Raw genomic sequence first — 25,900 nt, 5'->3', positions numbered from 1 at the left:
CAGGAACAGGAGGAGAAATCATTCCATTATTTCTGTCTTCCCATGAATCATAGTGTCCTCCTTGCTTTACTCTCAGTGCCGCCTCTTCGTAGCGCTTATGTACTGTACCTCTGTCAGATTGTACAGTAAAGCTGTGGTATGCAGTCCACTATCAGTGCCCCACTCACAAAGAGGCTTTGTATGGGGCAGAGAGGGCCTCAGTAAGGGCAGGGGAAGGGCAGCTGAGTGTCAAAGTCCCACTGACACTCACATCATCGTCATCATCATCGTCATCATCATCATCGTCATCGTCATCATCATCATCATCATCATCATCATCATCATCATCATCATCATCATCATCTACACTTAACAGAGTAACAACACCTATGAGTACTTTCAATTTTTTTTGCAAAAATCTGGCAAAAAAGTGATAGAAATATCTTGGTATACAAATGGACTGAAAAAAAGCTATAGTTAAATGAATGACAGCAATAACAATTTTCTAAATAACTGCTAGAATATAAATTAAGGGCAGACATGATGGAAAAAACATTTCATGTTGCATTGCATTTCTACAGAAAATCACAGATGGCCTTACATTTATTTCCAAAGCTGTATGTCAACAAGGATGGATGGATGGATGGATGGGTGGGTAGGTAGGTAGGTACATAGATAGATAGATAGATAGATAGATAGACAGACAGACAGACAGACAGACAGACAGACAGATGATAGAGCATAACACACAATACAACACAAGAGCAAGCACATTATACATAATAAATTAGACATAAAACAGAACTGGATAAGCAACCTGGATAATAAAACTTTAAGGTGCAGACAACCTCAATTTTTTTCCAAGTGTAGTTTTTTGTTGTTTTTTTTTGGTATTGGTTTAGTGTATTTTATACAGAGCTTTGCATTATGGGTTTTGTAGTCTTAATATTGTGAGGCTTTTGAGTTTATTATAGTCATTTTATGGCAATTTAGCACTAAAGGTGATGAGTTCAGAAAGTGTGAAGTCTGGCTGCAGTAGCACTGAATTTGCCCAGTTCTATGCAATATATAGTTAATGAAAACCAAAATGTTTCTGATAAACATGGCTCAGTACTGTAGCCAGTGCAGAGTATGTCTGGAACAGCTCATTATTTATTGATTTACTTTTATTATTTAACATATTTATTTTAGCAACATTTTCCTTTAACCCCCATGTTTTCAGAACAATCAAGCTAGATTTTATTTAATTCCTATATATTATTCCCTTATTTGTATAGCCTAATTGACACAACATTACTAGTGTAGGTCTATAAGATATTCACGTTACACTAGGTAGTCAATTGTCATTCACCTAAACCTTTAGTTTTATATACTTATATAAGGTTTAGTTACAGGAAACATTTTTCAGAAAAAAAAAACAAAAAAAAAACATGCAATATATTGTATCTATCACTGTCCTTACAAAATAGACTGGGTATAATTGTCTATATCATCCAGCCTCACATATAGACTTAAAAAAGACAAAAACCAGACATTTTCTTTATTATGTCAGTATATTTTAGTTATTTTAATTTACAGAATACAGTTTCAGATTGCCTTTTTTCATCTTTTTCACATTTCTTAGTTTAATTAGTTTCATTACTAATAATATTTTGAGACTGGAAGCCTCTTATCATGGTGCCAATGGACTCGTGTTATCCCTCAAACTTTACTGGGTCATTTAGAATCTGGTCTGATATTCTGTGTTTACTTGTTTGTTAGTCGGACCTCCTTGGTGTTAATCTTCTCCATTGCCACCCTGCTGGAGCTGTGGTGCTGGCAGCCTCACAGAGTCATCCAGGGTCACAGCGGGGCTGATGGGAGGCGACAGCCCCGTTTACTAGTCCATACACGTCTCTCCTCACAGCCGAGGAGGCGACAGGCTCCATCCTCCTCTTCTAACTAATTCAGGATTCTGTGCTAATTGTTTTTAAGCATGTGTTTTTAGTTACCACTTAGCAAGCCCAAAGAGAAGCGTGTAACAGGGAAAGCCCCACGCCCACTCTCTCCACTCTCTACAGTCCCCTTGGGCTGTCTGCGTAGTCACAACCACTGAGTGTCACACTGGTTTGTAGTCTGAGCCCAAGTATTGTGTGTTTGTTATGGAGGGTGATGGTTCACAATCCTGTGCATACACAAGCAGAGATATAGCACACACACTCTAACATTTACCATTGGCTTTGACTCATGCACTGTACATTTTGGTTTGTTGATCGTTTATCACTTAGGAAACACAGTGTGAGTGTGAGGCTCCAGCTCTCTCCTCCTTTCCTGGCTTCATGAATGTGGCTCTTTGTGTAAGTCTGAGGAAGAAAGAGACACTTGTTGTGCAACCCTAGTACAGAGAAGAAGAGGTGAGACTTCTTTGAAGTACGGTGAAATAGCGAGCCAGTGGGTAAGGGAAAACGGTAAGGAGGACTGACAGTCAGAAATGGGGAAACAGTAGAGGAATGACTTTTTTTATTCTACATGACACAAAGACTCCTGTGGAATACTGTGACTCTGGAAACATGAGTATTAAAGAGTAAATTGTGCTTTTTTTTATCATTATCTGAAGAAATGGAGAAAGCTGGGGTGACCTTTTACCTGAACTTTACTGCACACTTGAATGAGTCTAGGGTCAGATACTGTTTACCTGGGAAGCGTTTTTTCTTGTACTTGTGCTAAAACAGAGAGCTAATGCTTTTAGGATAACCAGACAAGCTGACAGCTGGAAGAACTGAATTTGTGAGGTTGTCAGATTCTGCCATGATGTTAGAGTCTTGTGGTCTTGATGCAGGAGATTACGCTTCCGATAGAAGTGGGTGGTACTTTCACTGGAGGATAACTCAACTAATTACATGGTAATCCATATATGACTTCCTATCAGTGCTCAGTAGTAACCATATTGACATTTTCATGTTATAGTCATCAAAATCTGGCCCATTATAAGTAAAGGCAAATTTTTTATATTTCGAAATTCATCAAAAATTTCTGAAAACTGTGAACACCCTTTGTAGACATTGTCTTAATGAAGCTACCTATATAATTTGAAATTAATCCGATCAGTAGTTTTGGAGAAGGGCCTGTTGGCTGGTGAGCTAAAATTGAACTGGACAAGCTAAACTGCACGCATATCTGCTATAATTTTAGCATTTAATCATTTTAGAAATGCTGCAGCCACTGGGCACTTGTACAAGAATATTTTGATGTTTGCAGATGTTTTTTTCTATTGTAAGATTTAAAATCTCTGAGTAAAAACAAATGGGATGTTATGATTTTAGCTTGTTATATTTTTATGGTAGTTAAGCACAACAACAATATACACATTATTTTCAACCGTCTTGTTCTAGGTTACTGAGCTAAAGTATCATTGATCACTGATGTCAGTCACTCAGAGTGCATAAATGGTAATACCTTACCCACTCTCCAGTTTTTAATATCTTATAAGCATCACTGAAGTGCTTTTAAACCCTGTGGTTTCTATTGACTGAAACACTACAGAGCTTTTAATTTGATTAAATTATGGAAGTGTTTAGTTTGTTTTAACAGCAGTAACTTTAACAACGCAGACAAGGGCAGATCAAAATGATTCTTTATGACCAATTTTTCCTGTTAAACAGTGAAAATTGGAGATAACACCCCTGTGGTCCAATAACCAGAGGGTTGCTGGTTCGAATCCTGCTCTGTCCTAGTCATGTGCCATTGTGTTCTTGGGCAAGACACTTAACCTTGCCTCTAGTGTCAATTACACTGGTGATGAATGTTTTGTGGTGGTTGGAGGGGCAGTTGGTGTGGACTGGCGGCCTCGCTACCACCACCAGTGAGTGAGAGTGAATGAATAATGGATGGATGGAAGTCCTTTGAGTGGAGTGCCTTCAAAAGTGCTGTAGAAATCCAAGCCACTATTATTATTATTATTATCCATTAAAATCTAATGCAGGTGTCCTTTAAACCTGACACCTTGTGTAGTTGAAAAAATAAAGGCCATGGCCATTGTTTGTGGAAATGTGGTATTAAATGTGCTGTAGAAACAGGAAAATAAGAAAGCAATCTAACTAAACTTGACTGTTTTAAAAAAAACATGTATAGAATTGATTATAGGAGTAAATATTTGTGTTTTTTAAAGTGACAAAGTAATAGGTTTCCAAGCCTGTCATTTCTTCAAATGCTAAATCTATCCTCCTTTGTGCATGGCGGATGTTAATTTTGGAACCTGTTTAAATCTAAAATACAGAAATACATTCAATGCAAATTACTGTATTTAAATAACAAATGTTATTTGTGCATCACCAGAAACTTCATGAAAACTCACCTCTTTTATTCACAGCTGTTTTTAAACATTCAGCCCTGCAATAAACTGGCGACATGTCCAAGGTGTACCCCGCTTGCACCTATAAGTAGCTGGGACAGGCTCCAGCAACCTCCATGACCCTAGTGAGGATAAAGCAGGTTCGGATAATGAATGAATGAATGTTTTCAAACATGTTCCATTTTTATTTTACCCATAGATACCTGCTGCATAGAAAGCAATGGTTTTGGTACTTATAGACTTATAGACAAATGAGGGAAGTCTGTTAGTGCAGAGGGAGTATCTTTCAGAATGGAGGCCAGACTTCATCTAAAACTTTAGGTTCACTGTAAACTTCTTGTTAGTGGCTGTAAAGCCTCACCTTAATAAAACTGTTACTATGTGGCTCTCCTTTGTTTATTGTTGAAACTGTGCCTTCTTTTCCTCCCTTTTCCTGGAAATTTGTGTCGTGGAACAGTGCACACTTAAATTAGATGCACATCCAGACAGTGACCAGATGTTAAACAAAGCTTTCAACCTCTTCATGTCTTCTATTTGTGAGTCCATAAATGCACCTCTGACCCTGCGCTGAGCAGTAGACTTGCCTGTGTGTGGTCAGTGCTGCGGTTGCTGTTGTCAGCTTCATGTGAAGGATTCTGTTGTAATTCCTGTGTGTTTTCCGTGAATGTGTGTGTTTCCTTTCCCCATCTGCCTTTGAGTCTGTTTGCCCCACCAAGCTGAAATGGCTTCCTGTGGATCAGAGCCACCCAGCTGGAAAAGCAGCTCAGAGGGCAGGGTCCGAATATGACCACGCTGTGTTTGAGGTCCTCGCCTCAAAGATTAGCGCTGATTGGCTACGAGCCTTTAGCCCCCCCACAGATGCAGAGGTGAGGGTTGTGTGTTCGTCTCCTCTGAGTGAACTTAATGTGTTTAATAAAGACTTGCTGCTGCAATAGAAACACATGACACATTATCTGCAGTCAGTCTCTCTCTGTCAGTCAAGGAAGTTGGATTTGAGGCTAAAAAAGGACGTGGTTTGATAGTCTGGGGCACAGACACAATTAGGCTGCAACTATCTGACTGCTTTAGACAACATAATGCATCACCACAGACTAAAGGAACATTTTAAAGGACATTTCTATAAATGGCACTGACGCTCTGCAGGGAGCTCAGCCCAGAAAAACATTTTCTCATTAAGTTGTGGAGGGCTGTTAAATAAAAGGAAATAAGGTTACAATTTGCTTTTGTTTGATTTTCAATTCAGAGGCTCAGACAGAGGCTACAGGGGCTAATTACCTAAAAAGTTAAATATTCACTAGTGAAAAGTTTTAAAACAGCAGCATATAAAGCTCTAAGAGTCCGTTTCTGAACTGTCATCTTCAAAATTTGTTTGAGGAGAATAAAAGGCTTAATATTGTTTCTGAATATAGTTAAATCAGCAGAGTTTTTCTTTATTCAAGTAAACTTAACCCATAAAGACCCAAACAGCCAGTGGCAACTAAAATCATCTACTGATCTAAAATGTTTAATAACTTCTGATAAATTAATCCTATCAATACATGTAAATAATTGGCATAAAATGCAGTTTGTCATCTTTTCATGGTCATCAGATATGATCTATTTGGACGTTCAGAGGCTCCGTAGTGAACATGGAAACACCATCATCTTCTACAGCATTGGCTCACCAGTAAAATTCACAGAGTTTGATAAATGACAGTGGATGGAGACACTTGTTTTATTTGCATTAATGATATATTTTGTTGATGAAGTAACTTTTTCTTTAGATTAAATCTACATGATCTGTAAATTAAATATAGGAAAATACCTGACTTTCACTTTAAAAATGCAAAATGCAGAGGATAGTATAGTAAATGGTGATAAAACACATAAGAAAGGTTAAATAGAGAGAAATATTCATTTTTGTCACAGAAGTAGCACTGGGTCTTTATGGGTTAAACAAATCATGCCAGACCCATGTTTGATTGGCAGACAGTTAGGACCTCAGTGTGATTCACATTTGCTGAGTGGAGGCTTTCCACAGACTATGTCAATTCAATTGCCTGAAACTAGGCTGATTGGAATGATTTAAGCAAATGTTGATAGAAATAATTTAAGCAGGGAGACGTGCCCTTCATGCCAAATTGAATCCGCCTGTGAAGATGAATGGATTAAAAAAAAGACAGCTGTTGAACTCACAAACAATGCCACTTTCAAAAGGGAGCTTCAATCAAATGACTAGAGAAAAAAACGGAATCCCTTCTAAACATGATTACCTTGTATAAATGTAGCTGTTGCTGATTGTCAGCCATTTAAACACTATCTAATCTTCAGGTACAGAAGCTGCTGTGTATCTGTGTCGATGTGAGTAGTCATTTTCTTCTCATCTGCGCTGCCACAGTTATCAGCAGCAGCCGCAGAAGCAGGAGGGTAATAATAAACCTCATCAGCTCAGGAGGCCACCCTCCCTTCATTAGAATTAATTTCCCCTTCAGTGTCCTGCCGCGCTCTTAAAGGTGGGATAAATCTTTTCACGAGATGTTTCACAAAACCAAATTAACCAGCAAAATGTGCCATCAGTAAGGTAGTTTTTGATGAGATTTGTCCCAAGTCTGTTCTTCACTGTAAGGAGAATGTTGTTTTAAATGTGGCGTTTCTCTCCAGGAATCACTGGCATTTCATTAGACATAAGAAGAAGAAGAGGAGGAGGAGGAGGGGTGCAGCTTAAAATGTAGCTATCACCACCAGTTTGTTCTAATCTGAAATGGGGGAAACAAAATCTTTACTTGTTTTATGTTAGGTTGTATTAAATATTGTTAAAGTAAGCTAATCATAAATGAGTCTTAATGCACATTCAAACCTATTCCATTTAGTGCAGACATTCTGACTCATCATATTTATTCATGTGAAACTTCCCCCAGACATGATGCAGATGACACAGCCAGGCTTTAGACAGAACAAAAAATTCTGGAGCCAAAAAATGCCTTTAATATGTTTTACCTTAAAGTGGAGACTACATGAGAAACTGTCATTTGTCATTATTATGTTGTGCAGCAAAAATTGACTAGTAAGTGAAAGCTTTCTTTCAAGTGGAATAAACAGATGAATGCCCTCAATGTCATAAAAATAAGAAAGAAGTCTGCTTTTACTACCACTACTTCTACTTTTGGATTCATATAGTATAGTCTACATAGAATATAATATACATTTTTTACAACTGCGTAACATCAGCTTGACTTTATGGTTGCAACACTAACGTCAAAATGCTTAAAACATAAGTGTTATTCATTTCCATGTTTTTGACAAAGCCACTGGAAAATGGCTAAAAAGCCAAATGTGGCCCCAGAGCCACAGTCTGCCCACCTTTGGTCTAATCAAACATCTGACAACTTTTTATCCAGCTGTTTCAGTTCATTTATTGTGAGAAAATGTTTATGAATGCAAGGATGTTGTCACCAAAAGACAAAAGAATTAAAAAAAAAAAAATGCCTGAATAAGTTAAAAATGAGCCAAATTGACAAAATGCAGTCATCACACTTCATGATACGTCTGTCTATAAACCAATCAATAGGTGTATTATTTCCATAACATTTCCATGTTTTGAGTGGTGTGCTGGCATGGTCAGGACTTCCACCCCACAGCAAGAGGTTTCCAGGTTTGATTCTCAGTCAGACGGGAGCCTTTCTGTGTTGAGTTTTGTCCAGTGCTCTGCTTTCCCTACCAGTAAAAAAAAAACAGGTACATATAGGTTAATTCTCCTGGCAGTGCCTTTGACCCTGGTGCTGATAAAGATCTGGAGTTGGTCCCCGAGTACCTTCAATGGCAGCTCCCTGCTCCTAATGTGTACTGTGTGCTAATGCTAATGCTAATGGTACTATGTGTGTATTACGATAGGTAAAATGCAGAATGCTGAATTTCCCTACAGGGATAATAGAAACAGTTAACCTTAATCTAAACATATTTAACCCTTTGATGCATGAATTATGAGAACCTTAGTCAAGACCCCCCCCCCCCCCCCCCCGAGTATTTTTATTCCTCTTTAGGCATGAAAAAACTAATGTGATTGACATTTTTTCAATGAACCTATTTTTATGGAGTTACAAAATGTCCACTCAGGTGGACACCATGCGCTTAATTTTAGAAGCACAGAAACATGTATTTACTGGCATACTGTGTGAAAACTATGAAATAAAAACATTTTTAATGCTGCTAATCTGATGTTTTCTTACATTCTAACATAATATAATACTAGTTATTACTCACTTCATGGAGATAATATGCAAAAAAAAAAAGGAAAAAACTTTTTTGTGTTAAAGAAAACAATTACAATTAATTAATATTTATACTCAAACATGTTAGTGCAGATCAGGTTGATCTAGAACAGCAAAGTTACAGTAATGAGAACAGCTTTAAACAGCTGTCCACTGTAGTGACCACTATGCATGAAAGGGTTAATGCACATTATGAAAAGGTTTATGGAAATGGATAAATTTGCTGATAAACAGTAAATGAGAATGGAGGAAATGGCTATTTGCTGTGTCTTCCCAGACATTCTGATAAAGAAAAAAGCCACTGATACAATGGGTAGAGAAGTGAACTGATGAGGGGAACAGATTATGCCTTTAGCCCCTTTTACACAGCACTTCTGTTTAAGAAATATTCCGCCTTTATTCCGGAACGATGTCTGTGTGTATATGAAATGATGGGATCATTTGGTCTCACCTTTATTGCGGCTTTGTCACGCCTCTGGAGGTAGTAATAGAGCCGTGATAAAGGTGGAATCATGGTTCCAGAACGCTATGTAAAAGGTACACCTCTCATTCCGCAACCAAGGTGTGACATTTTGATGACGTATTGCATGTGCGACCCCTGTGCCAGGGGATTTAAAAATGAGCGTGGGCCGTGTACAGTAAACAAACATATCAACGTGCCCAGAAAGATGTCGAACTGGGAAGATGCTGAGATGCACAAGCTGTTGTCACTTCGGGCAGAGGACTCTATCCATGCAATCATTTGTGGAACGGTGAAAGATGGGTCGACTCTGTAGAGGATAGTTAAGAGGCTATGCTCAGGGCATTTCCGATGTGCAAGTTATGAGTCACACTATTTGCTGCGTTGCGTCACTGCCCCATTGATTCCGGAACGCAGGTCTGCTGGGTAAAAGTCCAGCCTGTCTCACCTCCGGGATCTCTGTGTAAAAGTGGCTTTTGTCTCTCCTGTGAAAAAAGACATGATTTTATAGGGAAAACACAACAAAATGCTCTGCTTCTTCAGTAGCCTGCAACACTAGTGGTTGGAGACACATCGCAGCCTGGATTATCCACTCTGAATCAGTTTCTGGAACTATGTAAGAATTCTCATTTTTGATATTGCAACTTGAAATTATATGGAAACTCAGCTACTGTCAAGTATATGGAGACACTGTAGGTATAGGTGACTGTAGGATATAGGTGTATGCAGGGGTGCCACTACAAGGCCTGTAACATTACACATACCGAACCGAACCGTTGCGGTACGCACCTGTTCAGTTTGGTACACAGCTGTACCGAAACAGCACAATATGTTGAGAAAAAGAAAAAGGAACGAAAGACGTTGTTCAATGCGGAACTTTAAATCCACACAAGTTCCACATATTGGAATAGCGCACAATGACCCGAAATATGAAATAGCTGCTGCCATAGGGTTAAAAAAACAAGAAAATGAAATATGATGTCAACCTGAAGGGAAGAGATTGAGGACTCTCATTATTACAGTCCTGTTTGGGATCACTGGGTTCAGGTGAAAGACAACAACGAGGAAAGAGAAGAAAAGACAAACGCTGTTTGGCCCCTAGGAACTATGGTAGTTCTCAAACACTTACACCAGCTCTGTCTGTCTGTCTGTCTGTCTGTCTGCCTCTCTCTCTCTCTGTCTTCTGTCTCTCTCTCTCTCTGTCTTCTGTCTCTCTCTCTGTCTGTCTGTCTCTCACACATGCTGTATAATAGAGGAATAGAACCCGGGAGTTGGAAGTTGGAAAGGTGTTGAAAGGATGTAAAGTTTCACTTTTGTTTCAGCTTTAGTTACATTAGTTATGGACCGAACCCCCCCCCCCCCCGTGTTTTTGACTAATCGCACCACACACACACACACACACAAAGTGGCATAAACAGTTTGCTAGCTGTCCTAAAATAAATAATTAGGTTAATTTATTTGTCAATGTTGCTCTTCAGTTTGTTAAAAGAGAATACCAGTTTGCCCGCTTCTTAATGTTATGCTTCATGTGGAATTTTTTTGTTGTTATTTTTATACAGAATGTAAACTGACAGAAATATGATTTGATTCTTGTTGTTTGTTCAAAATGCCTTTTCAGGGAAAAGTGCAATACTAATGTTTAAAATACATTTAGTAATATTTTATTTATTTTATTTTCTATTTGATTTATAGCAGCAGAATTATATTATTCCTTTTTTTCTATATTCTAGTGTCTCCAAAAATTGGTGGAAGAATGTTAAAAAATTCATAAATGCATTAAAGACATTTTGAGGGGTTTTCTTTCTTCCAGTACCGAACTGAAAAAACCGAACCGTGGCTTTCAAAACCAAAAACGTACCAAACCGAAAATTTTGTGTACCATTACAGGCCAAGCCGCTACCAGTTATGCGCCCCATGGAAGCATAATCGTTGTGGACCCTACATAAATAGACTATCTTCTCAATCTGTCGGACTGGGGGGGTGTTGTACATGGGGGTGCAGTCCATAGACAAGGTCACCTACGATACTGTGAAAACAAAACTTAACATTCTTTCAACGTTCGTCTCCCAACTTGTACACCTCTCTTATGCAGCGTATCTGACACAAAATTTTCCACAGCTCAATGGGCCCCCCTCAACTACTGGGCCCCATGAATTTGTCATGTCTACCCCCCTTATCGGCGCCCCAGGGTGTATGATGCAGAGTGTTTATTCCACTCCAAAATATGTAGTGTTGAAGCAAAACTAACCAGACCAAATTTACACAAAGTAAGAAAAATATAAACCTTCAGTTCAGACTCTCAGGTTTGAAAATGCACTTCATGACCAATGTCATCCCAGCTGATGCTTGTACCAGAACGCATTGGACAAAAGCCAGTGTTGAACACATGACTGCAAACACTGTTTAAATCCAGTCAGTCTTTTGTCTGTGTTTTGGTTTGTGGTAATACACAGTGGCAGGATGTGTAAACCTGGGTTGGTCCTTAATGTGAGTAAAAAAATAAGGTAGAAAGAAAAACAAGTTTGTAAAAGCAGACGAGACAGGCCATATTGTTCTCTGAGCGACTTCATTGTATTACTTTCCCAAAGTCAAACTTTGCTTTTACAGCCTTAGTCACCATGTGTCCTGTAATAATGACTCACTGTTAGGTCAGATTATTTGGATGGTTTGTGGAGGGCTTTTGGTCAAGTCACACTAAGCTACTCCTTATCTGTTTTCCCGTCTTCACAATCACACCCGTCACTCATAGATGAGTCATGTTTTAGAAGGAGGACATGAGCTGAGTTGTGCATTTTCTCCCTGTTTTTGGCCGTTGCGCTGCCACTCACTGTGTTGACAGTGGTGTAAGACTTTTTTAGGCCACAAGAGCACAGCTTCTCATTTTGGTTTCCTCTTGTCTGAGCTCTTGTCACCACATCTCACCCTTTTTTTCCCTCTTTCTCATTCACTTCCCTTTCATATACAGCAAAATAAGAGGGATTTCTGAAATCTGGAGTCTTAAGTTTGCATGCAATATTTAATATTTATTTCAGCATTTCTGTTGTTTTTCATTGTCGGTGTGAATATGTTGTGTTTTGTGAAAACTGAGGACGTGCTGGAAGATAATGTTTAAAGGGTAGGCAAAAAAAGCCAGGAAGCTTCAGCCTACTCCTTTTCAGTCTGACTGTATAAATTAATTATTTAATTATTTAAGATTGCTTTTAATGTTTAATCTTAATGTTTAATGTTTAACTGTTTTATATTCGTATACCTGCCTTTTGCACCTGCTTTTAATCTGTTTTAATATGTCTGTTTCTGTTTTTATCTGCTGCATGTAAAGTGTCTTTGAGTTATATGAAAAGCACTATACAAATAAAATGTATTATTATTATTATTATTATTATTATTATTTAATTAGTGAAGTGTGTTTTAGAAATTTTCGTTTCATAGAGTGATTGTTGGATCTACGGACTGGATGGATCTGTGGACTGTGTTTGTTCTTTAGACTGAAATAAAACAAACAATCAAACAGTCAGGGTCATCTTTCACTATAGGATACAAATTGACTTTCCATGTGAATGTTTCACTTTTAAAACAATGCTACCATTTTTTCCAGAGATTTTCAAGTCAAAGTCCACTTTGTCAGTTTTGCCATATGTACATCGCATACAGAAAACTGAAATTACAAAAACTCCAAGGCTCTATGGTGCAGTAATGATAATAGTAAAAAATAGTATTAAAATATAGAAAAAAACAGAATACATTTTAACTCTAAATAGAATATAAGTATAAACATTTCCATGTACATATTTTAACTAAGGAGCGGTACACCACTGGTATCTGTATCAAACAGACAATATTACTCATACTGAACGAGTCATAATTAAAGTTTTTTTTTTTCACTTACTTAATGACTTCATGCCAGATTTGTAAATGAATGATGTCCCATGTACCAAAATTTCACGGCCACCTCACATATCTCGTTTGATCAGAGCTGCTTTGAAATCTTGGAAACATTTCAAAAGAGATTTTTAAGTGATTCCAAAGCAGCCTAAAGTGCTATGCAACTCAGCTTTCAACCGTAAACAAACTTGACTTTGTGACACTCTATTGATCACTTTGTGAGAAATTCATTACGTTGTTTGTGCCTTGGCATGCCGAGGTCAGAGCACAGATCAGAATGAAGGCAGCCAGAGGGAAATTTGATGTTTTGCTCAAAGACATTTCGGAGTGAATGCTAAGTCATTGGGAATCACCAAGTTAGTCAGGGATAGCAGTCACACAAGTCGTCTCTTTCCTGTTATAAGAGTAGATAGAGGTGTTAAATATATATTGTTGATACATTATACAGCATGTCCACAACGTCTCTTTACAACTTAAAAAAAAAATATTACAAAAGCAATTGATGAGATATGTTAATTTGTTCTGTGTACTCAGTGGTTTTCAAAGTTTTTAATCACATTGTGGGATCATGTGCAATCAAACCATTGGTCCATTTTTCTTCAGTGAGAAATCAATTAGTGCAAATATTTACCTTGACCTTTTGACTGAATATGTGTCACCACAAGTAGATGACCTTCAAACAACCAGCATTTTCCAGATAGATGGTGCACCATCACACTGGGGACTGCATGTTGGTGGGTTCCTAAATCAAACATTTCCAGACCGGTGGATTGGAAGGGATGGCCCAATTCCCTGGACAACTTGTTCACCAGATATCACTGCCCTGGACTTCCTTCTATGGGGTTACGTTAATGATGCTGTATACCGAACAAATATACGGGACATCAATGACCTGAAGCAAAAGATCACTGACGCCATTGACACTGTTGATAAGGCTATGATACAGCCAACATGGAAACAAATCCACTACTGTCTGGATGTGCTTCATGCAACTAATGGTGCCCATATAGAGGTGTTTTAAATGAGCCCAAAACTTCAGTATCTACTTTTCATTTTGTAATAATTTCCACAGATTTGTCTATTCATTTGCTTTTATGATACATCTGTTCAATTGTAAGGAGACTTTATGGACACCCTGTATATACAGTATGATATCTGAAACTGAAAAATACACTGTAAAATGAAGCCAGTGTGGAAGTGTCCAATCCTGCAGTTCCTTGAATAGCTTGAAAAGCCACACATATCTTCCGGTTGCAGCTGAGTAACATGAGCCACTGCTCAGTCTGTGCTGACAAGAGTGTATAACTTTATTACTGCAGCCACACTAATGTTCTGTATGGTGTTATAGCAGTGTCTCTGTGTTCTGCTCGACCCAGACCCCAAAGCTTGTGATGTGATGGTGGTTCCATCCACCTCTTAGTCTATGATATTATCACAGCTGTTATATAAAGAACAGGGCAGCGCAGGTATTATAATAATAAAAAAAAAAATAATAATAATAATAATAATAATAATAATGATAATAATAATAATAATAATAATAATAATAATAATAATAATAATAATAATAATAATAATACATTTTATCTGTAAGTGCCTTTCGTGAAACCCAAGAACACTGCACAGCAAAGGATAAAAAGATAATAAATACAAAAAACAATAAATAATAAAAATACAAAGGAAAAGAAGTGCAAGAGATGTAGTACAGGGTAAGATGTAAGATAAATTATTATGGTGGGTAGGCAGTCTTGAACAGGTGAGTCGTGAGTCTGGTCTTAAAGATGGAGAGAGAGTCACTATTGTGTGGATGGATGGTTAGAGAGTGTACTGACCTGCCCAGGTCCAGTCTGTCCTCCCTCTGTTGTAACAAGAGTGGACTGACCTTAACATTCTCTATACACAACACTCTTTCAGTTACAACCCTGGGGTCAGTGCGCGTCCATACCCCGATGTCTGGCACTTAGCATGTCCATACAGAGTGAGAGGCCACAGTGAATAATGGACAGAAGGGTCGGAGAGAAAAGCTCCCAGCATCCGTAATATCAGGACTATTTATAGAGAGGAACGCACATGACAGGGAGAGTCCATTATTTAACAGCGCTCTGTATGTCAGAATACTACTTTGATTTTCTTCATTCAGTCGTTCAGGTCCTGAATACCACTTACATTTCCTTTGCTCTGTCACAGTCCTCCTATATTAGTGCACATGCAGCTTCTCTATACTTGGCCTATATATTTTTTCACCCTCCATCCCTCTCTCTTGTTACGATCACCATGGGGGTTTGGGTGCTGTTGGGTCTTGTTCTCAATCACTCCACTATAGTGCTTTCTCCACCACCAGGACATGTCTATCCCTGTGTGTTTCCACGGCTTGTTTAAATTATTGACATCAGGGCCATTACTGAGAACGCTCGTCCCCCCCTCCTTTACGATCTACCACCCCCCCACCCCCCATTCGTGAAAACCCATCAGGATGAGACAGGTGGTCTGCGAGGATGGGTCTACATGTCCTGAATTTTCACCATAGTGGAGTGAAAGTGCCTGAGTTCCTTCACAGTGGGTCTACTCGCAGAGATGAATCACTCGCAGCAACATTGTGGGTGAATTATTGAAAACCGGCTGATGGGACAGAGTACACTGTTAATCTGTGTGATTTCAGACTTTCATAAAAGTACAGATGACCAGGAGCTGACGGTATTTGATTTAGAGACCGTGAACAGATATGTGGCAGTGAGATGCTCATCTGTGTTTGCATCTTCACTGCTGAAAAGGATAATGAGTAAATGCTGTGCTGTTTCCAAGGCTGCCAAATCACTTTTTAATAACATCTCATGGTGCAAGAAGCCCTTTGAGCAAAGTAGTTATTTCTTGTTGGATAGGAGTATTTGTTCTTCACAGCTTTAATTTATTCAGTATTATAGCATTGTTGAAGAACTGCCCATGCATGTTTAGCATAGACAAATATTTGTTTTTCTGCATGAATAATTATCCAGAAAGTAGGAAACCTGAAGCAGGTCGCCTGCACAATGCACAGGTACAATATTATTTTACAAAACAATTAAAAATGAAGCAGATATTTTTGGTAAAATTTTTGAGACAAAATATTGATAGTGTTGTTAGAGGTGGCAAAAGTACACACAGTATCCACCCACATGGAAGTAAGTAGCTGTGTAAAAAAGACTAGTATAAGTACTGATTCAACTTGTTAGGTCAAGTTTAAAGGTATGAAAGTACAGACTCTGAAATCTACTCAATTATTAACCTCTCGGGGATAATAAAGTACCTAGAACCTTTAAGTATCAACGTAAAAAGCAGCCCTGTACAAAACATTTCTACTGGATTTTCTTGCTGTTTTTTTTTTTTTATGTTAAACAACCTAAACTTCATATCCTATCAATGTATTGCAAAGACTATCAAACTATAAAATAAAATAACATAAAAACAATACAGTAACAACAGTTATGACCATGAACTACCCTCCATTGTGCAAATCAGTTTCAGATATCAGTAACGTTGTTTTCATCTTGTTATTTTTTTTTTTTTTTTTTCTGTTATTTCAGCTGTGATAATGCACCAATGGATTCATCAGTAGCTTTTCTTTACATATGTTTCTGTCCCATTCATTTAGATTAAAATCACTCTTCGTGTTGGAAAGCTGCAAAATATAACAAAATAACATAATCAATAACTCCCCTCAAATGCATTACAATTACAAGCATGTTTTGAAATAGTAATTAGTAAAAAAGTCCAGATCACTGTGATAAATGTAGAGTCAAAGTAAAAGTTGTACAGTACACATACCTGAAAACTCTAATTATATACATTAACTTACTGCTCACCTCTGTGTGCCATATGTGATGTATACATTACTGTACAGGTGTCATGTATCAATATTTGCAGACGCTCAACAGATTCCTTTGTCAGGTCGACGCTCCAGAGTCAGTACTTTAAATGATGGCACACATGAAGTTACAGTCAGTGTGGGGGTGTTGAAGAGGCTCCAAGCCATAGCTCTGTTTTTTCAAAGATCATTTATCTCAGTTGTCACATTCTCTGAACCTGACACCACAGTGCACTGAATAAATACATTATCCCAGCTTTTGCCTATTTAGCTGTATTTTTCCTCTTCAGTTACAGAGGCATCATCGTCTCGGATAATTGTTGTGATAGTATCATAGATAGCATGAGTTATTCTGTTATCACCTCTATTTGGCACTATTTATACAAAACCCCAAAACATGAAACCTTCATTTAATGTCCAAAAAGGACAGTATGATCATATAAAATACCAGTATTTACAATAAGAGACTATACAACAGTTCACAGTAATCCCCCCATATCACATCAATATCAACATATCATGTACAGCTATATGCAAATATGTAAATAATATGTATATATGTACAAAAACGAGAAATATAAATAGAAAATTCTCTTTTATATTTCCAGTTCACTCTAATGTTTCTGCCTGTCTTTTGCGCAATGTTTTTTGTATTCTGTACTACAACTGCGATATCCCCATGGTGAGATCAATAAAGTCTTATCTTATCCTATCTTCTCTTATCTGATCTCGTCCCTTTCTCGACGTATCTCATCTTATCTTATCTCATCTAGGCTTGTCATATCTCATCTTTTCTCATCTCGTTGTATCTTATCTTTTCTCATCTTATCTCATCTTTTCTCATCTCATCTCATCGTTTCGCATATTTTCTCATTTTATCTCATCTTGTCTAGTCTCGTCATATCTCATCTTTTCTCATCCCATCTAATTTCATCTTGTCTAGTCTTGTCGTATCTCATCTCATCTCACCTCATCTGGTCTCGTCGTATCTCATCTTTCCTCATCTTGTCTCATCTCATCGTATTGCATATTTTCTCATTTGATCTCATCTTGTCTAGTCTCGTCGTATCTCATCTTTTCTCAGCTCATCTATCTAGTCTTGTCATATCTCATCTCGTCTCATCTTACCTCATCTGGTCTCGTTGTATCTCATCTTTTCTCATCTCGTCTAATTTCATGTTGTCTAGTCTTGTCGTATCTCATCTCATCTCATCTCATCCTACCTCATCTGGTCTCGTCGTATCTCATCTTTTCTCATCTCACCTCGTCTGTTCTTGTCGTATCTCATCTTTTCTTAACAAGCATGTCTAACATATGGAAACATATTTCTCCATGATATTCTGGTCATAATCTGCTCATTTCAGCTGGTCTCTTGTTTGGAATTCACCCCATTCAGGCAGCTGTCTGATTTCCAGCTGCCAGCTGCACAGCAATATGTTTCTCATGCCTAACTGTCTGGCCTCGTCTCCTTCTTCCCTCTTCCAGTCAGTGAACTCTGGCCTCCTGCTGACAGTGCTGAGGCAGCGGCCTGGCTCAGTCCCAACACTCGGTTGTGTGCTGTATCTTTGCCATTTATCTAAATCCCAGAAATCAATTACAGCACATTAGGTGCCAGGGTGAGGGATTTGAGTTTTAATTTTCTCTTTGCTCTGGCACACAGCTCTTTCATGGGGCATTCAGGCTTACGGATTAAGCAGAGGTAGACAATTCTCTGGCTTAACACATCTTAAGTATTGACAGTTGCACATTTTTGGTTAAATTCCTCCATGTTACATTTCCTGTTAAAAGTGCCTGTAATTGTATTCAACCATATTGATTTCATTTTCTCTGCTTAGCCATTAACGCCATTTATGAGTTGTAGGCTGTCAGCGCTCAGCACCATGTAATATACTATGAACCAGTTGTAAAAAATTATTATTATAGCAATGTGTGTCTCTTTATAGCTGCCCTTTTGATTATTGCAGTATATTTGCCAGTGTCCGTCACATTCTCATATTTGACTTTAATAGGTTTATCTGTAGAGCAGTGAAGGTTTGTTACATTCTCATTCTTCACTCAACAAAAGGGTCAATGATTTGATAGATTATAATTGACATCATATATGTCTGTGTATGATCTGTTTAGATATTTACATCTATCTACAGACTCAGAGGAATATTGTAGTGGAAGTGTAAAACATGAAATCTCGAGGTACTGATGGTTCTTTTCCCTCTGTGTTCATACTGTTTTGTTGCATCATATCAGTTTGATGTTGACATGTTTTTCCTGACAACCAATTTCAAAGATAGCATCTCAGTTTCAGACCGGCACATGGCACCTCTTGAGAATGGAGCCCTGTTCTGTTGGGGCTGGTGTACCGACCAGTACAACAATTTAGTTTAGACCAGCGGCGGTCACGGTTTACTCAACGGGAAAGTCCGTGATCGTTTTTGATAATCAAGGTCTTATCTGAACCACATGTCTGTGGACATGTAACCTGTCCCACTTTTTCCCACTGTGCCTAAATGTCTGCATCGTCACCAGCTACTGTTAACACACAGCTGACACCTTGTAGCCTATTGACAGGGCAGAGCTGGACAGGAATTTGTGAGAAGTGATAAGAACAACTGTGTCTGCACTCTGTGGTCTAAAATGTCGCCTTGTTATCTCTACATAAAGATAGCTCTGGAATCCACTAGCGAGGGAAATTCAGGCTCCAGTCTCTCAAAATTTTGTAACAGAAGCTCACATTGCATGCTTTACCTGAACAATGAACAGGATCAGCTGTGTTGGCATTCCTAAAGTTTCATGAAGGGGGGGAATTAGAGGACATGCAAAGAGGAAGGTTGAGAAAGCAGGTAGAGGTTTGCCTTTGTTTGTGCCTGTTGGAACACAATACAGCAGGAAGGTCAGGTTTCAGTCTTGCGCTTAGTCTTTGCAAAACTCAAATGCTCTTCGAAGAATAGGCTCAGAGTTGAAACGGTTGTGAACTGTACCGGACTCTTCCGTGTCGCTGTCTGTCTCTGTCTCGGACTGATTTCTCAGACGAACACACACGCCCTCGCCTTTAGAAAACCTAAATCTCCTTTCAGCTCCATTTGTGTGCAGAGGTCATGGTCGAGCTGCCAGCCTGGGAACAGTGGCAGCCTGTATGGGACCAGGAGCTGAGCTAGAAACCGGAGGAATAGTAAACACAGAGAGAGCATGTGTCAACAGTGAAGCCTTGGGGAGTGCAGTTCCGTTTGGCCCGGTCAGCTTGCCGTAAAAGCACAGCTGTAATGATACGATGACTTAATGCATTCTCAACTACCTGACATTTACACTGATCCTGATGATGTCTGAGTAGAGAAACACTAACATACTGCCCTTTTGAGCAGAAGCACTTGTTAAATTAAAGAACATTTCAAGATGTTTCACTGGCTGTCAGGTGTGAAACAGAGCTGACACTGACGGGAAGTATCCCAACAGTAAAATAACAGCTTATTAGAACTTACTAGAACTCATACCCTTTTACACTCTGTCCCTGTAGTTCAATGAGGAGCTACTTTAAAACTTTTAATGGCTCAGGTCACTGTCCTGCTATACTTTTAGAGAATATATAATTAAAGGTTCAGTGTGTGATATTTACTGGCACCTATCGATGATGTCTCATCTTCCCATACGGTGGCCCCGAAAAACATTAAAACCCCTCATTAGAGCCTGTGTTTGTTTTGTCCATTCTGGGGGTTTTGTTTTTTTTTTTTTGCTTTGCAAGTTTGGTGGATAGAATAGAATAGAATAGAATAGTACAGTAAAACAGAACAGAACAGTGAAACAGAATAGAATAGAATAGAATAGAATAGAATAGAATAGAATAGAATAGAATAGAATAGAATAGAATAGAACAGCAGAACAGAACAGAACAGTGAAACAGAATAGAAATAGATTAGAATAGAATAGAACAACAGAACAGATAAAATTCAATAGAATAGAACAGAACAGCAGAGCAGAGAAACAGAATAGAATAGAATAGAATAGAATAGAATAGAATAGAATAGAATAGAACAACAGAACAGATACAATTCAATAGAATAGAACAGAACAGCAGAACAGAACAGTGAAACAGAATAGAAGAGAATAGAATAGAATAGAATAGAATAGAATAGAATAACAGAACAGTGAAACAGAATAGAATAGAACCGAACAGATAAAATTCAATAGAATAGAACAGCAGAACAGAACAGTGAAACAGAATAGAATAGAATAGAATAGAATAGAATAGAATAGAATAGAATAACAGAACAGAACAGTGAAACAGAATAGAATAGAACAGAACAGATAAAATTCAATAGAATAAAACAGAACAGCAGAACAGAACACTGAAACAGAATAGAATAGAATAGAATAGAATAGAATAGAAAAAATCTTTATTGCTTATATTTATTGTTACAGGAACAATAAAAATCAGTTTAGCTGCTCTGTTCTGTTTAGCAGCAGATTCTTAAAGTGCAAAAAGAAAGACTGTATAAAAAAAACACAGTCACACAAACATTATACTGAAAATATATATGGAAAAATACCAACAATATAGATCAAAACTACACAGAAATACTGAAAATATACAAAAAGGCCAACTCTATACCACAGATGGAAGAACATTTTCATATGCAACATATAATAGATATATACAAGGTAATAAATGACAAATACATGGTAAAATTAAAAACAAGGTATTTTGGTTTGTTGTGCAACCCTATTATTTATTACATTTTAAAAGGCTAACTAGTAATCTGTAACCTGTTACAGTAATGCAATGATAAACTCCTGCACATAGGCCTTATGGTGTAGAGAGCATGTTTGTGATGCACAAAGTTATTCAGTCAGTTGTACGTCATTAACGCACAGCAGTGTTTGAGACTCTCCCAGTGTGTGTCGTCCCACACGCTGCTTATGTGACCTTGCAGAGTTTTCCATAGATCATCCTGGTATTTTTATCATTTCTCTTTTCTTTCATCTTCATCCAAGGCCAGCCTCTTCCCTATTGTAGGTAAGTAGATGAAAGGAGGCTTCCCAAGGGGTTATGTTTAGGTCAGTGCTTTCCACCACTTTTGACTTCGAAAAGAAAAGAATGTACAAAAGCTGAACTCCCGTTATTTCTAGACTACCACTATGCTCAGTATGAGCTTCCTGTGACTGAGCTTGACTATGTATCATGATGGTTTGACATCACCGTCCTCTGTCCTGCAGGGCCCAGGTGGAACTGAGGAGATGCTGCCTCCTGACCCGTCCCAGTCCCAGTCCCAGTCCCAGTCCCAGCAGCCCAGTCTGCAACACAGCTTTGTTCAGGAGCATTTCCAGGCGCAGTACAAGTGAGTTTCCTTTTTCAACACAACACGCTCACTCTGCCATAAATGAAACCGCATACCTCCTTATCTCACAGGGTTATTATTTAACACTTTAGAGAAAGCTTTATGATAGTCTTTTACAATGAGCACAGGAGCAATATTTGTGTTTCCCATTATTTATCAGATTTTAATGTAATTAAACAGTATGATTTACTTTAGTGTACGTTTTTATATGGAGTGCTTATACAATAGGGATTGTTTTATGGTTGTGTTATAACACTATCAGGTACCACAACATTTTATTCATATATATATATTAGTGCTTGGCAGTGATAACATTTTGTAATCACAATTAATCGCATGGATTTCTGTGATTAATCGCGATTAATCACATAGTTATATTGGGGGGGGGGGGGTTGCTGGCATCAACACTGTGTATTGCCTTTAAGTGATATTTCAGACTTGAAGTACTCCGGTGATAAAAAATAATTCCACATTGCAGCGCTTCCAAACAACTTTGTCCTTCTCAACCCCACCATTTGAAGACATTTAAATTGAAAATGTCCATGTAAAAGACCGGTACTTTTCTCCATGTTTATGTCCCCACCAGTTTATTTCCACTTGTGAGTGAATGACAGGAGTCTTAAGCCCACTAATAAGTACTAATACTAATAAGCCCAATAATATGTGATGTTCAGTTGTTAAAAGCAAGCAAAGGGGGCCCTCTAGTGGTCGGAATAAGTTGCACTAATGTATGTTTTGTCCTTCCGGTGTTACCGTAGTCAGTTCGGACATAAGAAGGAACTAACAGACACGTTTCTTTCACTCTGTTTGTATGGCCCGAAAAACGTTTGCCTGTAAGTATTTTATGTTCAGTTGTTGTAAGAATGAATGGTATCAAATATCTCTGATGTGAACCTTTGTTGCTGGATAAAAAGACGTTGTAAATCTTAAGTTAATCTGTAAATGCTAATCGTTAGCGTGTCTATGGATTTTCCCATTCAAGTTAGCATCGAGCTAGCGATCTTTTTCCCATTCATTTAAATGTATAATGCCATGTAAATGTACTAAGGCAATGAACATAACTGAGACATATTTTGTATGTATGTTGTAGTTTTACAGTGAGTCTCAAGTAAAAGATTTGGGGAGAAGTTTTGGGCGTCCATCTTTTCTTGGGAAACCTGTTGTCTCTCTGTAGTGCTAATCACTACACGCACACAAGCAGGGGCAGAAGAATAGGATTTATAATTGTACTGTCCTCGCTAAGACGTCTGTACTTAGTCTGAGCTAGACAGCGAGCTAAACTCTGAATTGACGATGCAAGATATGTCCTCTATGAAGTTTGCAGCTTTAATCATGCAGATTGACAGAGTGAAACTATAAAATAAAGACAAAATAAATCAATTAGTTATGTCTATTAATGATATGCATATTCACGGAGAATGCATAGATGTAATTATTATAAACTTAAACTGACTGCTAATACAACAATCACATTGTAAATAAGTAAAGGTTAGTTCAAAGGCTGGCATATTAGATCTAAACACGACCAATGAATTTCCATAAACTTAACATGAGCCTGCATAAAGAATTAGCAACCCATCTCCGACTGCTAGCATAAACGAATTAGCTTAAACATGTTAATAACACATTGTAAGAAACACATCCAAAATAACATCATAAACATGTTTCTAACGGCACGTTTGCATGTGAAATTATTTAGCAAACAACAGAATGATTGATACATACAGGCTTTGCTTCTGCAGGAGTTAAACAAAGTTTGATTCAGCATTACTCGGAAAGTTCACTCGCTTTTCCCCTCTCAGCTCTGTGCACAGTTCACACAGAGCACCAGCGCTTGGTTCTACAGTGCGTGTGGAGCGCCAAAATAAAAGCATGAGTTTCAAAATAAGAGTCCGTATGTATACAGTAAATGAACTAAGACTTGCTTGAAAGGCAGAACAAGGAGTTCGAATAAAACGGCATTAACGGGAGATAAAAAATTATTTAATGAATGCGTTAACGCGGTAATAACGCGTTAACTTGTCCAGCCCTAATATATATATATATATATATATATATATATATATATATATATATATATATATATATATATATATATTCTTAAAATTTGGTACAAATTTTCACTTGGATTCAGGGCTGATGGCCAAAACCACAAATAAATCAAAATTTTCAACAGGTTATGATGCAAGAATAATGGAAGATCTGAGTTAACTTTTGTTTCTTGTAGGTTAATGTTACTGTCACTGTTTCTCAGACAGACAAATATTTTCTTAAAAAATAGAAACAATAGACAAGTTTATAAGAGCCATTTAAATACAGTACACTTAATAAAATGTTGACAATTTTACCATTTTTTAAACTTAGTTTTTAATATTAATTTCTATTGCATTATAGTTTTAGTGCATAGGTAAGGTCTAGTTTTAGTTTTTTAGGTATTGCAGGTATAGTTTTGTTTTATAAAAGCTGAAATAGATAGAATAAAATGATTGACATTAAATATGAGTCAGAAAATCATTGTTTTAGTGTCCCACATTATACAACGCCATTTTATTTTTCTATACTTTGAATCATTAACATTCATTTTAACTTGCAAATCTACTTCATCTTTGTTGTTGTTACCATTTTCATTGTTGTTTTATTTACTTTTCACAATTTAAAAAAAAAATCTGCTTTATTTTATGGAAGCTAATGCAATTATTTTCACTTCTTGTTTAAGTTATTTTCATAGAAATAACCCAGGACTGAACTCGCTTTACAATTCACTTCTTTCTCCAGTGCAGTCAGTTCATACAGTACTCAGTGTAGCTTTTGCGTTTTTTTTTTTTTTTTTTACCTGCATCACTTTTATCCAGTCAGTTCTAAAATGCAGCACCCCTTGTCGGTTTCATTCTAACCCGTACATACCTTAATTTATTCTACATGTCCAGCTACATATGCTAATAGAAAACCCTGACGCCATCGCAACCCCATTCATTTATTTACCATTTATACAGTCTACACCAGGTCTCACTTATGTTAAATGGTAAAAAGTTTATAAACTAGTCCTCCACTTTGTTCTGCTAATATCCTGTTTGTCAGTACCTTCCTCCATCTTGCTAATTTCTCGGAAAACTGGCAGCTCTGTGTGACTGCCAGTAATACATCTGTCATAGTGCATCTCTTAATTACTAGCCTCACTGTCAAATGTTTCAGCTGTGACATCTTGGGTGTGTCTAGACAGGAAGCAGCAGTCTTAGCACCCTGGCAGGCAAAATTTGTTCCTCTCACCCACTCAAATACTGCAGCTAGCCAGAGAGTGTGGGTGAGATGGTACAGAGGGAATATATACATGACTGGGCTGGTGAAGCACAAACTTTTTAAAGGAACTTCAGCATATACAGTAAGTGTACAGTCTGAGGGTATTTTAATAATGAGCAAAAAGTTGCAGACGCCATCCATCCCACCGCTAGGATGTTTTAAATGCAGATAATTTGGACTACTGCACAAATACCTCTTGACTCCTGTCCCGCTCTTGTCTCCTGAAGGAACTGAGTCTTAAGGACACATCAGTGCCTGGGTAACACTTCACCATGGAGTGTCAAATGTGATACAACATCCAGAGCTGACAGACCGGAGAATTGCTCTTTTAATAGCCTGGTTTGTCACTGGGTCCATCATCCCGGCCATTATACATGTTCAAACACGTTAAATCACTGCCAAAGGGAGCCAAGGCAAAACTGATTTTGTCTTAATTTATGCTATCTGTCCACACATGCAAAGTCAAAGCTGAACTTTAGGTGTGAATGTGCATGAATTCTCCATTTTTGCTGCAGTATAAAACAGTTTTTATCTTTG

The 25,900-nt window shown here is 37.8% G+C and overlaps 1 protein-coding gene across 1 annotated transcript in view; it reads left to right on the top strand.

Annotated features, from left to right (window-relative positions):
* usp43b (ubiquitin specific peptidase 43b) overlaps positions 1 to 25,900 on the top strand; it is a 109,020-nt gene that overhangs the window by 13,041 nt on the left and 70,079 nt on the right. Inside the window, exon 3 of the mRNA XM_030142061.1 lies at positions 21,945 to 22,066. Coding sequence (XP_029997921.1) covers positions 21,945 to 22,066 — 122 coding nt within the window. The remainder of the gene's footprint in view (positions 1 to 21,944; positions 22,067 to 25,900) is intronic.

This window comes from Sphaeramia orbicularis, chromosome 8 (assembly GCF_902148855.1).
Source record: "Sphaeramia orbicularis chromosome 8, fSphaOr1.1, whole genome shotgun sequence".
Classification (NCBI taxonomy): Eukaryota; Metazoa; Chordata; class Actinopteri; order Kurtiformes; family Apogonidae; genus Sphaeramia; species Sphaeramia orbicularis.
Note: the sequence above shows the minus strand (reverse complement) of the source record. Positions and strands in the feature narration are given on the sequence as shown.